A 15,569-nucleotide genomic window follows, 5' to 3' on the forward strand; every position below is an offset into this window, starting at 1 on the left:
ATGCGAAACAAAACCAAAAGCAAAAACAAGATGAGGACGGCTACCATGGGCGGCCAGGGCAGTCCCATCCGGGAGACGGATGGATGTTCCCAAGAGGCTGAAGAAGCGGGCTCGGCCTCCAGGTTTCTACAGAGGCCGCATTTCTAATGAGAGCAGATTCACGGATTACTCACGTAATTAAAAAAATTAAGACCTTCTCCAAATGAGGATGTGTTTGCACACGATTCTCATATGAAATCCCATCTTCTAATTTTTATATTACGTACCAAACACGTCACTGTCTTCTGAGGTCTCCCGGGAAAGGTCACAAAGGTTTCTCTTTTTTTCAGATTCTCCTCCGTTAGTTCCACCATCCTGGAAAAAACAACACAAAACAACCCTTTCTTAAGATATAGTGTCTCATCAACAAGAAGCTTTAATGCGTTTTTCTCTTGATACATTTTGGAGCCAATAAACACATTTTCATGTCTGTCTTCAAGGTATGAGATGGAATCTCAAGTCAGGGTGTGTTTCCTGTGGAGGATTCTGAATTCTGGCTCGTTTTCTCTGCCTGAGCACGCAAGCATTCTCTTGCTCCAGCGGATATACTTTCATACAAAAGAAACTGAAGTTATTAAACTAAACGAGCTAAACATCATCCCATGTATTTCAGGAGCCTGTCCACTTGGTCGCTGTTTTGGGCTGTGAGTTTAAAGCGTGGGAGGAAACTGACACCAAACCTGACTCCCCTGAATTCCAACTTTGCTCAATGGTAGCCGGGCAGGACAGCCCTGGGGGAGAGCCCCTTGCAGGGGCAGGAATGATGCAAACGTCCTCGGCCCCCTGGCCAGCTGAGGGGAGTGGCAGGCGCCATGCGGGCTGGGCTGGGCCACAGGCCCAGACCTCCGCCCTCGTTCCTCTGGGAAGCTGCACCCTCAGAGGTGAGCTTTCTTCACTCCCCTCCCACCCGACTCCCTTCTGCTTTTTTATGGAACCCCAGGGTGCTTTTTGAGTTTAAAATTTTAAGTGCACAGAGTAGATATGGTTCAGTTTCTACTCTAAATCAAGCTTATTTAATGATTTTCATATGGAACGCGTGCACTTGACATCAAATTCAGAGGGCACTGCGAGGGTCACGGTGAGAAGGGTGGGATCCCCGGGCACCTCCCCTGTGGATGTGCTTCCAGCTTCTGTCTTCCTCCAAAACAGTCTGGGCACAGTTAAGCCACTGCACAAGCTCACTCCCTTCTTCCTCCTTTTTACCTTTACGTAAATGCCAGCACACTCTGGACGCTGCTCTGCTTCTTATTTGTCACTTAAGCAGGAGTCCTGGAGATCGTGTCCCCCAGGACACGCAGCACTGCCCACGCTGCCCTGGTCGACAGGGACCTGGCACCTCTCTCCATCTCTCTTGCCAGGTGACCCGGCTCCCGCTGAGGACCCTGTACCCCGCTGCCTCGTCTTCAGTTGTGCCCAATGCTGCCTTAAGCCTTGCTCGCCTACTCAACGCTGTACAAGATACATTTCTGGAGGTTGAACGAGTCACACCATAATCTTTTAAAGACGGTGCCTAACTTGGGCAGATCCACAAGGGGGTCCGCCGCTTCGTACTCTGGTCTCCACGCTTACTTTGTGTCACTTTTTTTCAGACCAATCTCTCTGCCTGGACCACACCCTACCTCCTGACCTGGCGGTGGGGGTGGGGGTCCAGGCAGAGGTCAGAGCCTCTGGGAATTCTGACCTCACCCAGCCCCCAGCCCCGCCTCAGTGGCTTCCCTGCCCGCAGCCCCCTTCCTGTCCCCCCAGCCATAGATCTGAGCTGGTCTCCACTGCAGACACCATCGCCAACGCCCTGTCTGTGTATCTCTCTGCCTCCCCACCACACTGTAAACTTCTTGAGAACCGGGACATTGCCTGATAAATCTTTCTAGCCCCAAACCTGGCACAGTGCCTGGTATCTAGCAAGTGCTGGAGAGAAAACTTCAATTTTATGCTGTTGAAGAATAGTTTAAAATAGATAACTTCTGTTTCAGCAGAGGGAGCCAAAGGTGGTATAGTATATAATTTTTCATGTCTACCTATTTATTTTTAGAGGAGAGTAAAGCTTGGATGAGAAGGAAGTTCTTGGTCGCTTCTTTCATCATCATAAATTCCTATCATATGTGGTCGTTTCACATCTCCCTTCTAGGCTGGTGTCAGGATCGCAGCCTTCACTAACTCCAAAATAATAAGCTTTACTGGAGAAGTAATTAATTAAATACAATTTAGCTGCCATTGTAAATGGCTGTGGATATGTCTTTTCACATTTTAAAATCGGGATGCTCCTTACAAATCAATAGCATCTTCCAACTAGAACCGACAGTGTTTTCTTTCTCGGTGGCTAGGGAAACAACGTGGAGTGTCAGGGATGATGGCGCTTCAGGTGCAGAGGAAAAGCTAGATCTTTAAAAGCAAATCACTTTGCTTTCAGTGAGTGGAGGCTGACAGCATGGTCACACAACTTCCCCATATCCACTGCTGAGGCTGGAATGGCATCACGGTGAAGAGACATCTTGCGTCTTACATCGCCGTGGCACTGGGACATAGGAAAGTGCAACAGGTGATCGAGAACCACATCCTTAAACTCTTCCAGAGCAACCTGGTGCCCGCCGACCCTGAGTGGACGCCGTCTGCCAGGGACTCACACGCTCAGGGAACAAAAGGGTCGACCCAGAGCTGGGGGAACCCAGAACCGGCTTCAAAGGCAGCTCCTGGACAGACGGTGGGAGGGGGCCCTTTCTGAGAGGAACCAATAAACCTTCTGTGCAGAACTTGAAAAAAAAAAAGGCTGGAATGGCATCGTGGCGAAGAGACATCTTGCGTCTTACGCCCACGCCTTCCACAGCCTTCCGGGCTGAGGCGACAGCACATCCGCACGGTGAAGCGGCCACAGATGCAGCCCCGCGTAGTGATACAGGCAGGACCACAAACCCCACCCCCTCCCATCTTCTCCCTTCTCAGCACCAAGCCTCTAGCTGAGTAAACATCTGTCCCCCACATCATGGTGCACGAGGCTGAGCGGAAAGTACATGTCGCCCTGGGAAATTCACTAATTTCTGTCCAAATACAAAGCTTGTTTCTGAGACCTGATACTGTTGCTATTCCACGAATATAAAAAACATCCTTGGGACTTCCTTGGTGGCACAGTGGTTAAGAATCCGCCTGCCAATGCAGGAGACACGGGTTCCAGCCCTAGTCCGGGAAGATCCCACATGCCGCGGAGCAACTAAGGCCGCGCGCCACAACCACTGAGCCTGCGCTGTAGAGCCCACGAGCCACAACTACTGAGCCTGCGTTGCCACAGTTACTGAAGCCCGCGTGCCTACAGCCTGTGCTCCGCAACAAGAGAAGCCACTGCAATGAGAAGCCTGCGCACCGCAACGAAGAGAAGCCCCCACTCGCTGTTACTAGAGAAAACTCGCGCGCAGCAACGAAGACCCATAAATTAATTTTTTTAAAATCCTCATAAATAACACATTTTCAATAAGCAAAATGTCCAAAAGCAACACACAAAAAATCAAGGTGATGTGTGTCCAATGTAATGGAATTTTCATGATAAAGAAATGAGCGTCCTGTAAATTATAAAACGTAATAAAATCCTCAGACATACAAGACAGTCAGGCCTATGACCGGGACCCTCCCTGAATGTCCTTGTCCCAGTGTGTTCTGATTTTTAAACTGTGTCCGTGACTATAAGTATCCGAGTGCATTTCAAGCCGTTATGATTTCTTCATAATATCTTTGCCCATAAATAAGAAGAAAAGACAACCCTCAGAATGGGAGAAAATATTTACAAATGAAGCAACTAACAAAGGACTAATCTCCAAAACTTACAAGCAGTTCATGCAGCTCAATAACACAAAAACAAACAACCCAATCCCAAAATGGGCAGAAGACCTAAATAGACATTTCTCCAAAGAAGATATACAGATTGCCAACAAACACGTGAAAGAATGCTCAACATCACTAATCATTAGAGAAATGCAAATAAAATACAATGAGGTATCACCTCACACCAGTTAGAATGGGCATCGTCAGAAAATCTACAAACTACAAATGCTGGAGAGGGTGTGGAGAAAAGGGAACCCTCTTGCACTGTTGGTGGGAATGCAAATTGATACAACCACTATGGAGAACAGCATGGAGGTTCCTTAAAAAACTAAAAATAGAACTACCATACAACCCAGCAATCCCACTACTGGGCATCTACCCTGAGAAAACCATAATTTAAAAAGAGTCATGTACCACAATGTTCACTGCAGCTCTATTTACAATAGCCAGGACATGGAAGCAACCTAAGTGTCCATCATCGGATGAATGGATAAAGAAGATGTGGCACATATATACAATGGAATATTACTCAGCCATAAAAAGAAATGAAATTGAGCTATTTGTAGTGAGGTGGATGGACCTGGAGTCTGTCATACAGAGTGAAGAAAGTCAGAAAGAGAAAAACAAATACCATATGCTAACACATATATATGGAATCTAAAAAAAGAAAAAAAAGGTTCTGAAGAACCTAGAGGCAGGACAGGAATAAAGACGCAGACATAGAGAATGGACTTGAGGATATGGGGAGGGGGGAAGGGTAAGCTGGGACAAAGTGAGAGAGTGGCATTCACATATATACACTACCAAACGTAAGGTAGATAGCTAGTGGGAAGCAGCCACATAGCACAGGGAGATCAGCTCGGTGCTTCGTGACCACCTAGAGGGGTGGGATAGGGAGGGTGGGAGGGAGGGAGACGCAAGAGGGAGGAGATATGGGGATATATGTATATGTATAGCTGATTCACTTTGTTATACAACAGAAACTAACACACCATTGTAAAGCAATCATACTCCAATAAAGATGTAAAAAAAAATATTTGTGCCTGTTTTCCTTTCCATCAGCCTAACTTCTCCCTATGAATTTTAGAGGTAAATACAACAAGCAAAACTCCCATAATTATTGATGTAGACTTTAAAATACTTCTAAGTATAAGTGAGATTCATTATCCACCAATATTTGGCAGAATATTAACTATGATTTAAGCAATTTGCTGTACTTTCTAACCATCTTGTCCAATCCTCTGGCAACAGACCCCATCATTCAGGTGCATCACTGCCATTTTTAGAGATTTTCTTCTACTTGGTACAGCTTTTTACACACACACACACACACACCTGTTGTATGATTACATATTTAAGAAATATCCGGAAGAGACAAATCTGTAGAGACTGAAAGTACATTAGCGGTGGCCTGGCGTTGCGGGTAGGGTGGGGTGGGAGGATGGTTAGAATGAGTAACTTGAATAGATTTATGACTAAAGGCACTGAAAATGCTTCCCACTCAACACTGTGGACTCCAGAGGAAAAGAACCATGATGTTACAACTCTCAATGAGATGAGATTTCAAATCCAGGACTCCTTTTCTAGATTTGGCTGGAAAACACAGGAAGCATTTTTGATGATATGAGTATATGACAATCCAGGATGTTTTTAAATTCAGAAGTTATATAAGAGAAACGAAAACATATGTCCACACAAAAACTTGTCAATGAGTTTTTGCTTATAGCAGAGTTCTTTATAATAGCCAAAAGGCGGAAACAACCCAACTGCCCATCAACGGACGAATGGATACACAAAATGTGGCATATCCATACAAAGAGATATTACTGACCTTAAAAAAGAATGAAGCACTGACACAGGCTACAACATGGATGACCACTGAAAACATTACGCTACGTGAAAGAAGCCAGACAGAAAAGACCACAGGTTACATGATTACATTCACACAGAAGGTCCGGAGCAGGGAAATCTAGAGACAGAAAGTCGATGAGTGGTTGCTCAGGGCTGCGGGCTGGGAGGCTGGTCTCGGGGGGCGCGGGTGACAGCAGAAGAGTGCAATTCCTCTGTGAGGTGATGAAAATGTTCTAAAATTGACTGCTGTGACGGTTCTGCGCATCTACGACTAAACTGAAAAAGCACCAAATTGTACACGTTAAACGGGTGAATTGTATGGCATGAGCATCACATCTCAATAAAGATATTTTAAAAAACATAAACGCTTAGTTTGCAGGTAGTTAAAATGAAACGTTGTAGCATCACTAAAGGCAGTTTAGAACTATATGCCTGAGGTGCTCGTGAAGCCGTTATCTTGGGTTAGGAAATGGTCCTTTTACTACTTAGTTTAAAAGCCACACTCCCTGCAAGCCCATTTGGCAGTGTAATTAAGATCGCAGTGTTCTTTAAATAATGAACGCAAAGAAAGGAGCTCAGGGCTTTATTTCAACACTGGTCACAGCAGAGTTAAGTATTAACTAGTGTCACAGTAAAACTGTTTACCGAGACCTGTTATGTAACTGGACCTTCTAACATCTATTTTAGGAACACAAATACCCTATTTATTCCTGGAAGTTTCTGCTCCATCTGCTGTTTAAGTAGAACAAGAAGGACGGTGACAAAGGCAGGGCGTGGGGTGGAGGGAGAGAGGGAGGGGGCTTTGTTCCGTGTGTCTCTTTCACTAAAAAGAGTTTGATGGTCGTGTGAATGGCAAGTTTAAATAAAATGCACTTAAAGCTAATTCACAGAAGAACATTCATTCAGTTCAAAAAGATATTCTACATTACTGAAGGCGGCAGTGGAGAGCTCTGCTTTTCTTAATTTGAAATTTCCTTGAGTTTTATAGAATGAAAACCTCTCCTACTTAATCTCCCTGAACGCGTCACCCTACGCCTGCACATGGGTTTTAACTGCTTCCTGTGGTGCAGACAGGGTAGAAGGGGCAAAAGTCTAGTAATGGAAGATGAATCTTTGCTCAAAGGAAAAACATGTTGATATATCAGAGTCTGACCATTTTTCTCAATATATACCTCAGCTCTGCCAATCTCTTCAACCTCCTCCGTTCCCTGTTTCACTGTAAAATGGGCATAATGATACCGTCTATCTCACGGGGTTATTCTGAACGTGAAATGGGTCCATACGTGTGGGGGGGGACTGTAACAGTGTCTGACCCTCAGCCAGCACCGTCAGCGCTGGACATCATCACGATTTATTTTACTCTTATACATCTTCTGATTACTTTCCACATTTTAGTAAAGGTGGAAATAAAATCTTAAGTAAAAATCAGGTTTTAAGGTGCATGTCAATGCAATCAGGTCGAGAAGTGAAAGAAAAAGAGATTTCACAGCGAACTCTGATTGTACCTGAGTTCTGGGTCCCTTGCTCAAAAGGAACAAACTTGTTTTGCAAAATGGAACTGTCACTTGCCTCTGCAGGTGCTTTTCTTCGTAGCTGAAGTTCTGTACCTGTGACCGCCTAGGCGATTCACCGAAACAGAAACCCGCTCGGACTTGTTCCAGGAGCTAGAGAAACAGTCAGGCCAAAGCTGGTTTCCACCCGTTCAAGGTCGGGATGAGCCACTGGAACTTGATTAAGAGACCAAGTGCATCTCAAGAATATCATACACACAGTGCTGACAGATGCCGACCACCAAGACCAATAGGATCAATTCCTCAAAAGCGTGCATGCAATGGACATTCTCTGCAAATGCACACTCAGGGGAAATTTGGTTTTTCAGGCCACAGACCTTCTCTTGTTCCATAATTGACAATAAAATCAAGTCAGAGTATAGTTACGAGAAGACACAAAAAATATTTTGAAAAACCTCTTTATGGAAGGTCAGGTGGCAACTAAATTGTCCAGGAAAACGCAGAAAACGTATATTAATGAAACCATCCTTTTGTTTTAAGTGCCATAGGAATTGTGACCTAAAACAAGCATGCTCAGTCTCCTGATGTTTTAGAGCACGCTTATATGCTCGAGAACAAAATCATAAAATCAAAGATCGATTTTCTCTTAAACACTGAAGAACTGGCGAGAAAGGCAAAAGATACAATGTTCCTAAGCAGAGTGAGTAACTAAATATTTCGTATCCAACCATGAAATGAGAGGAATCTCTTACTAAGAACGGCTCACCAAAAAGCAGTATTATAAACTCCTGGACTGTATTCTACAAACACCACGTTATATTTCACCTTGAAAAACATTGCAATAAACCTCTTTTAAAAGGACTAAAATTGTCACAAAGTAGAATAGAATTAAAAAAAGATTTTCTGTGGGACACTCCCCACCAGCAGCTGGAAGCGGCAGGAAGGACTCCTCCCTGGAGCCTCCAGAGGGAGCACGGCCCAGCCGACACCTTGATTTTAGACATCTGGCCTCCAGAACGGGGAGAAAATGAGTTTCTGTTGCTTTAAGCCGCCCCGTGTGTGATGATCTGTCACGGCAACCACAGGAAGCTAGGACGATGCTCCTGGAAGCTGCGCTATCTTTCAGGCTGGAAGGCACCCGCCCACCATGCCTCTCAGGAGTACTTTCCTTGTGGCCCGGGTGCAGCTTGGAGAGTCTAGCTGCGGCATCTTCCTGAAGCACCTACAGCAGGTGACTACCGGACCGGTCCAGGCCCTCATCCCTTCGCGCCTGACCCTGGCCACCTCCGCCTGCAGGGCAACGTGATTCCCCAGGTGTGGGGGACAGCTGCTTAGCTGGGTCTCTGGCGTCCACCCTACAGCCAGGTATTTCCTTCCAGACACAACAGCACGGCCAGCATGCTTCCAAACGTCGGCAGGCTTTCCTGAATACGGGCTGCAACTCTCCTGCAGCAGCTGAACACGAGGCAGTGCGTCCGGGTGGCCGTAGTGCTGTCCCACTGTCTCCCACCTCACGGGACGCTGCGGTGGCGGCTGGCCAAGAGGCCTTCGCCATTGCAAAGGAGGCTGCAGACATGGGGTCAGATCTTAAAGCTTGGCCTGCGCTTGCCTGAGGCTGAGATGAACCACCTCTCTCCTTTTCCAAAGAAGGCCACCATTTATCAGAGCAGGCATCCCTTGAAACCCTGGGCGATGGTCCTCTCTCCAGAGTACCATTTGCATCAGCTGACGAACGCGCTCTTAAAACTCTACCGTCAAAAGCAAAATGGCCCCGACTGGCTTCCACGCCCTTGCCAGCTGCGCCCTGGGTCCGGTTCCTCTTCTCCACACAGCTTCTCAAGGAGGTTTCTGGGCCACTGTAGCCAGTCTCCTTCCAATGCTAATCGGGTCTCACTGCCACCATGCCACCAAAGCATCTCTGGCCCCGGGCAGCAGGGACCCCGGGCTGCCTCATCCAGTGGTTGACCCTCCATCCTTTTCTGACCTGGACTCAGTGCTGTTTGACCGGTGAAAGGCTTCTAACACTCCCTGCCGGACCTAGTGACATGTCCATCCCCCACCTTGTGGCTGCCCCATCTTGGTCTCCCTTGCGGGTGCCACTCACCCTCCTGGTCCCAAATGTTGAAGTCCAGGGCTCAGCCTTGGATTCCTCTCTAAACCCGTCTCCTCAGTTGATCTGAGAGTTATGAATCTTGGACGTCTCTGCTGACGCTTTTTGCAAGGTGAGCACCTAAGGGGCACCTCAAGCTCGCGGTGATTTTTCACCTGTTTCGCTAACCTACCCTGCCCACGCTTCCTCACGGGTGCACAGGTGTACCCCCGACGCCCAGGCCCCAACCCTTCATTCCCTTCTCTCTCTGACGCCCAGTTCATCGGCAAATCCTACCAGCTCTTGCTTCAAAGGTAACTGGAACTTGACCATTTCTCAAGGCATCTACCCCGGCCGGGCACTGTCATCTCTCAGAAGGACAGTTTCCGGGGCTACCTGACAGCCAGCTAGGCCCTCCATGATCTAGGCCTTTCCCTGCCTACTTCGCCTCCTATCTTACTCCCTCCGGCCCTGCCTCTCCCGATGCACCAAGGAAGTGGCTGGCTCAGTTTCTGCACGTGCGAGATCCTCCACCTGGAACATCTGTCTCCAGAGAGCCGCGTGGCTCCCACCTTCCACTTTCCCAGCCTTTGCTCTATGTTGCCCCATCATGGTGGCTCCCCGGCAGCCCTCACCCCTGCCCTCCTTAGCCCCCAGCCCTACATATTTCTTCTGAGCCCTAACACCATCTAAAGTACCTAATTCACATGTTGATTTGTTTATTATCTGTCTCCCCAGTTAAAATACCTGCCGGTGTGGGCAGTCACCGCCGCAGGGCCCTGGTGAGCAGATACGAGACCGATGGGATGGGACCTGCTTTCGACATTCTAGATACTTTCCTGGTTCCTGGGAGGCACCGGCGTTCCAGAAAATGAAGTGCAATGGAATGTGACTCTACATTAATAAGTTGGCTCCTGACACCTTTTATTATTTTTTTAACATCTTTATTGGAGTGTAATTGCTTTACAGTGTTGTGTTAGCTGCTGTGTAGCAATTTGAATCAGTTGTATGTGTACACATATAACCCCATACCTCCCCCTCTTGGGTCTCCCTCCCACCCCTCCTATCCCAGCCCTCCAGGGGGTCGCAAAGCACCGAGCTGATCTCCCTGCGCTATGCAGCTGCTTCCTGCTAGCTAGCTATTTTACATTTGGTAGCTGACACCTTTTATTTTTACTTAATCCAAAGGAGGCAATGTGGGGGGATGTATCTGAAGAAGTTTCCTTCCCTACAGGCATTTCCAGCAGAAGTAACCAGCCCCAGCATGGTGTGAACTTCACTACCAAGATCAACTTGGACGCTGTGCACTGAGCCGAGGCCACATAAGCGGACCCTGGGGTGACAGCACCCACTGGCCGTGCAGTGTCCAGTGGCCCTGGGACGTGTGGGTGCCAGTGGGTCTGCCTCCGTTCCCACAGGGTCTGCATTCCAGGGTGAGGCGGCAAAACCAGCCAGAGAAGGAAAATGGACCCGATGGTTTGGGTGGGACAAGGAGAATAAGGTGAGCAGCTGGAAGGGAGGGGCCGGGCGGCGAGGGCGGAGGGCAGGGGGGCAGGGCGGCAGGTACGGGTGGCAAGGAGGGGACGGGTGGCAGAGGCCAGGCCCCCAGATGCGGGGACAGCATGCGGCTTTGCCAGCAAGGACACGTCTCAGACTCTGCTTCCTGAAAGAGGCAGATTCCTACCCAAACAGTCGAAACCAACATGCAAGCTCGCATTTTACTTCGAAATTTCAAGATGTTGGTATTTTGTTAAGCGACTTAATGCAGCTCTGCAACAGCACAGGGTGAACGCACGCACGTCTGTGAGTAACCCAGGCTGCAGCCACCCTCGCTCGCCACGGGTAATTAACGTAACTACCAAATTGCCTTGTCTATTTACTGACGGCTTGTGTTTGGTTACCTATGACTTGTGCTAAAGCATAATTTAGGACGTATTGAATAACAGAGTCTGTTTTGCAAGTATCAAAAGCCACAGAAACAATAATGGATTTTATCGAGGCTTTTGTTTAACCGTATGATAATCAAATTCATGTGGGTACCAAATCTCAATTAGGAGAGTGGTGTGTTAGCATCATACAAGTGCAGAGCGTGGGCTGAGCCTGAGAACGTGTCCGCACAGCTGCCGATGGGCATTTGGCAGGGCTGGAGGCTGGCGGGTGAGAAAAACGCCACACGCTCACACACACACACACACACTGACAAACACAGAAAGATAAATTTTCACAAATGTATTCCAGCCTATAAAATCTCTCACTTCCGAATTTAAAGTTTTAAAACCATACTGCCTTAGGACTCCCCTGGTGGCACAACGGTTAAGAATCCGCCTGCCAATGCAGGGGACACGGGTTCGAGCCCTGGTCTGGGAAGATCCCACATGCCACGGAGCAACTAAGCCCGTGCGCCACAACTACTGAGTCTGCGCTCTAGAGCCCGCGAGCCACAACTACCGAAGACCACGCGCCTAGAGCCCATGCTCCGCAGCAAGAGAAGCCACCGCAATGAGAAGCCTGCGCACTGCAACGAAGAGAAGCCCCCGCTCGCCGCAACTAGAGAAAGTGCACGCGTAGCAACGAAGACCCAACGCAGCCAAAAACAAATAAATAAATAAAAGAAATCATTTTTTTAAAAAGTTAAAAAAAACCATATTGCCTTAGTAATGAGTGAGAAAAGACAGGAAGCATCATTCTGAAACCTGGATTTTTAGGTTTTGTTTCATTTAAAACATTGTAAGAGGGTTTGAATAAATATAAAAAAAGTTCTTCCTTAATAACAAAACAAACACAGGGTTTTCATACGCAATGACACGCTTTTCACTCTCAGAGTCTGAAATAAACTTGTCTTCAAAGATAAAATTACACGGTGGCCTTTCTGAAATTACCTGGCAGCGGATGAGAAATGGCAGCTCAGGGAGGCTTCATGGGCACACCAAGTGGCGAGCCCTAAACCGACTGGAGATTAAAACAATTTACCACCTAAGCCCTTTCCCCAGCCCGTCAACCTGAACCACTTACAGGAGGGCGCTACTCTCCACTCCCAGGAAATCTAACTCACCCACCCTCTGGAAAGGAGAGTTTCCATCTAAACACTTTCATTCAGGTCAGTAGGAATTCAAGAATACATATCTGCTGTGCCATCCTTGGAATCATGTTCTCAATCAAACATAAACCCCAAACGGAGCCTGAAAACTATTTCACGTAACGCGTATCCACCGTGAGCTCAAACACTTCCCCACCTTAAAAAAAACCCATTCAGTGAAGTCGGCGCTGCCTCTGCTTGTTCTGTACTGCACATCTGATGACAGGCCAACATTCCTGGCCTCCCTTCCCCCGTCCTGTCAGCTCTCGTAAATGGTTTAGCGTCACAGGTGCAGGGACAGAGGAATTAGGGGCTATGACAGGGTGAGGGAAGGAATGCGGAAGGAACGGTTTATGAGTCCAGCTGAAAACAAGACGATAAACGGGTGTGTTCCAGGGTCACCGGGCTCCGGATTCCACGTGATCAGCTGCCCGAGGCCCAGGAACATGATCTTAAGGATAGAAGCCTCGTGTGGGGGTGGCCTGAATAGAGCCGTCTATTCAAGCCATCCCCTCGGGGGCACGGTCCACTGTTGCAGTAGCTTTACCCACAGAATGATTTTATTGTCACATCATTTATAAAGTTAATGACCAGTGTTAAACCTATCACTTCTACTGAACGACTTTCGTGGCCCAAAGTCAGCTGCTCGCAAGGTTGGTCACAGTTTCTGATAAAAACTAAGCTTGCGAACTAACTCCCAACCCTAATAAACCCTATAATAGGGTGAAAGGACACAGAAGTTGCGCATCTCACGGGAGTCCGAGGCCCCTGGGGTTTACAAGCCCTCAACCCTAAATCGGAGGCCTCGAGGTCCCCGCAGACTGACTGCTGGGGCCCTTCCCTTAGCAGCTGAGCCGGGAGGGCCCCCCGAGCAGGGGTCCACGAGGCCATCCCTAGGATGGGGAGGCGCTGGGCCTGGGCCAGGGACGGGGCAAGTTCATAGATCACGTGCCGGTGCGTGGCCTGCCCGCTGGATTTATGCTGCCTGGGGCACCACTGCATAGTCGCCCCATTATTTTTATCAAGGGTTGTTGAGGGCCCGGGGTCTGCTGGCTAATTACACCCCTGTCTTTACCACTCACTCACATGTGTGTCTGTGAGGCCTGTTGCCACCTGACTGACAGAGGTGTGAGTGTCCTCAGTCTATCAGAGGAAACAAAATGCTCACTCACAGACCTTAGAAATCAGAATCAAGCTAGGGTCACGCTTTCCGTGCAAAACTGTGATGGGAGGCTTTGTCGTTAGTCCCTTCCAAGAGCAAATCGGTGCCGACTCAGCACATTCGAGAACCTGCTGTAAAGGCGGACTTAGTAAGACTGCGCTCGCCTGCGGGTGGGAGATGCTGCATCTCCAACACGGCAGTCTTCACCATCCCTCGGGGCACAGACAGCCCCCCTTCAGAGGCGGCCCTGGGGTCTTAAATACAAATGCGACTTCACAAACCAGCCTGGAATGAGATGTTTCATTTTATATCCTCGTGGCTCGACTCTCAAGTCAGGGACAGATCCCATGTTGATTTCTCCATGACTGTAACCAGAAGGCTACTGATTCTGGGAAGCCTCTTTAAAAGGATGCATTTTCTACACTATTTTATTTCTCTTTTTAGAAGCTCGCGGAAATTCTTTTGGAGGCACTAAGCAAGTCAGCTGGGTAGGCGTCTGTGTGTGCAGGGAACTCAGAGGCACTGAGATGAATGCGTGCTGTTTGCAATGCGAGTTTCCCAACCCTGCAGCAGGTGGCCCCCTCGGAGGGAGTCGTAAGTAAGCAACGGGGCCGTGAGACCCTCCCAGCCAAGGGAGGTGAGTGAGGACAAGACCTGCCCCACCTGCTGCAGCTCACGGCTCACAGAGCCGTCCTCTGCAGTTGCTGGCGTGTTTCAGGGTGTTTCCAGAGGATTTTACCTTCTGAACTCGACGCTCACTTTTGTACGCAATCATATGACTCTGAGAAAGACCCAGTTTTTGTCCTTAACGAGAATTGGAGCTGATGCCTCTCAGGCAGGGTTCTGGGGACCCTAGAACTAGGAGGACACGCCAAGCACCCAGTGGAACGGCACTGTGCCTCAAAACACACGGCTATTTAAATCTGAAGTTTAAAGGTTTGGTTCTTCTGTTGTACCAATCACATTAGCCACGTGTGTCACGTGACCGCCCTATTGGCTAGCAGGGGCACAGGGCAGAAGGTCCTGCTGGACAGGGCTGCAGCGGGGCGTCTGCAGTGAGTAGCAGGCGCAGGGCAGCTACTGGTACAGCGCACCATCGGCCTATCGGAAGGCGGTTTAATGCCGTGCAGTTGAGGCGAAGGGGAGTTCTTCATGGGTGTGTGCGAGAGACAGAGATGGAGATACAAACAGAGATGGAGAGACAGACAGACGAGAAAGGACTCTGGGACTGCTGAAGACAGGTACAAGGGAAAGTCCGCCTGCACCTCGCAATCTAAGGCCTTACTTGATGCTGACGAGGTCTTTCCATGTATCTGACTGATTGGTGAGTGTCTGCAGGGAAATACCTTCCACTTTTCTGCCCCCTAAACTCTGAAACGTATATTATCTGATTAACTTAACTGCCTGAGTTCTCAAAAAAAATTGTTCATGGAACCGGCCTAAGAAAATGGAATTACACATGTATGGGTCTAACAGTTGCCAACACACTGCAAAATCAGATCAGAAACGTTAACTTTCCAGGTGGATTCCCTGCTCGAGGACACGACAGCCCCATCGAGTGGGTCTGGGTGACTGGACGGAAGTGAGTTTCTTGGCAAACCCGCTTCCCATTCTGCGAAGTAGCCGTGGTGACGGCGGTCAGTTCTAACAAGGAACTGCAGGAGGAAGCATGATGTGGGGCGAAAGCAACGCTGGATTTGGGGTTTGAAGGGCCCATCTGTGCCGTTCGCAGAGCGGGGCGTGTGGACGACTCCCTGCCCTGGGCTGGGGCCCACAGGTGAAGGCATCCACCTGGCCTGGAGCCGGCGGTGTCATGGGCGCCCTGGACACCCGTACGGGCTGTGCAGTTAGGGTCCCCCAAACAGCAGCACTGGGGGCGGTGGGGGACAAGGGCACAATATCTACAAGCAGAGCCCGTGGGACGAGAGAGGATGGCACGGAGCTGGCCGTGGTTTAAAGTAGAAAGATTCCTCCTTCCCGAGGCTGGCGTGAAAAGCATGGGGCCTCCTGAACAAGCGAGACTGCTGACAA

The 15,569-nt window shown here is 48.7% G+C and overlaps 1 protein-coding gene across 2 annotated transcripts in view; it reads right to left on the reverse strand.

Moving 5' to 3' along the window:
* Nucleotides 1-15,569, reverse strand: part of MBP (myelin basic protein) — a 109,362-nt gene that overhangs the window by 62,621 nt on the left and 31,172 nt on the right. For both annotated transcript variants that reach the window (XM_022560016.3, XM_089895347.1), the window contains exon 3: nt 267-354. In XM_022560016.3, the coding sequence (XP_022415724.1) occupies nt 267-354 (88 nt within the window). The remainder of the gene's footprint in view (nt 1-266; nt 355-15,569) is intronic.

Source organism: Delphinapterus leucas, chromosome 14 (genome assembly GCF_059928025.1).
Source record: "Delphinapterus leucas isolate spDelLeu-1000000601 "Yukka" chromosome 14, BTC_Dleu_Yukka2, whole genome shotgun sequence".
NCBI lineage: Eukaryota > Metazoa > Chordata > Mammalia > Artiodactyla > Monodontidae > Delphinapterus > Delphinapterus leucas.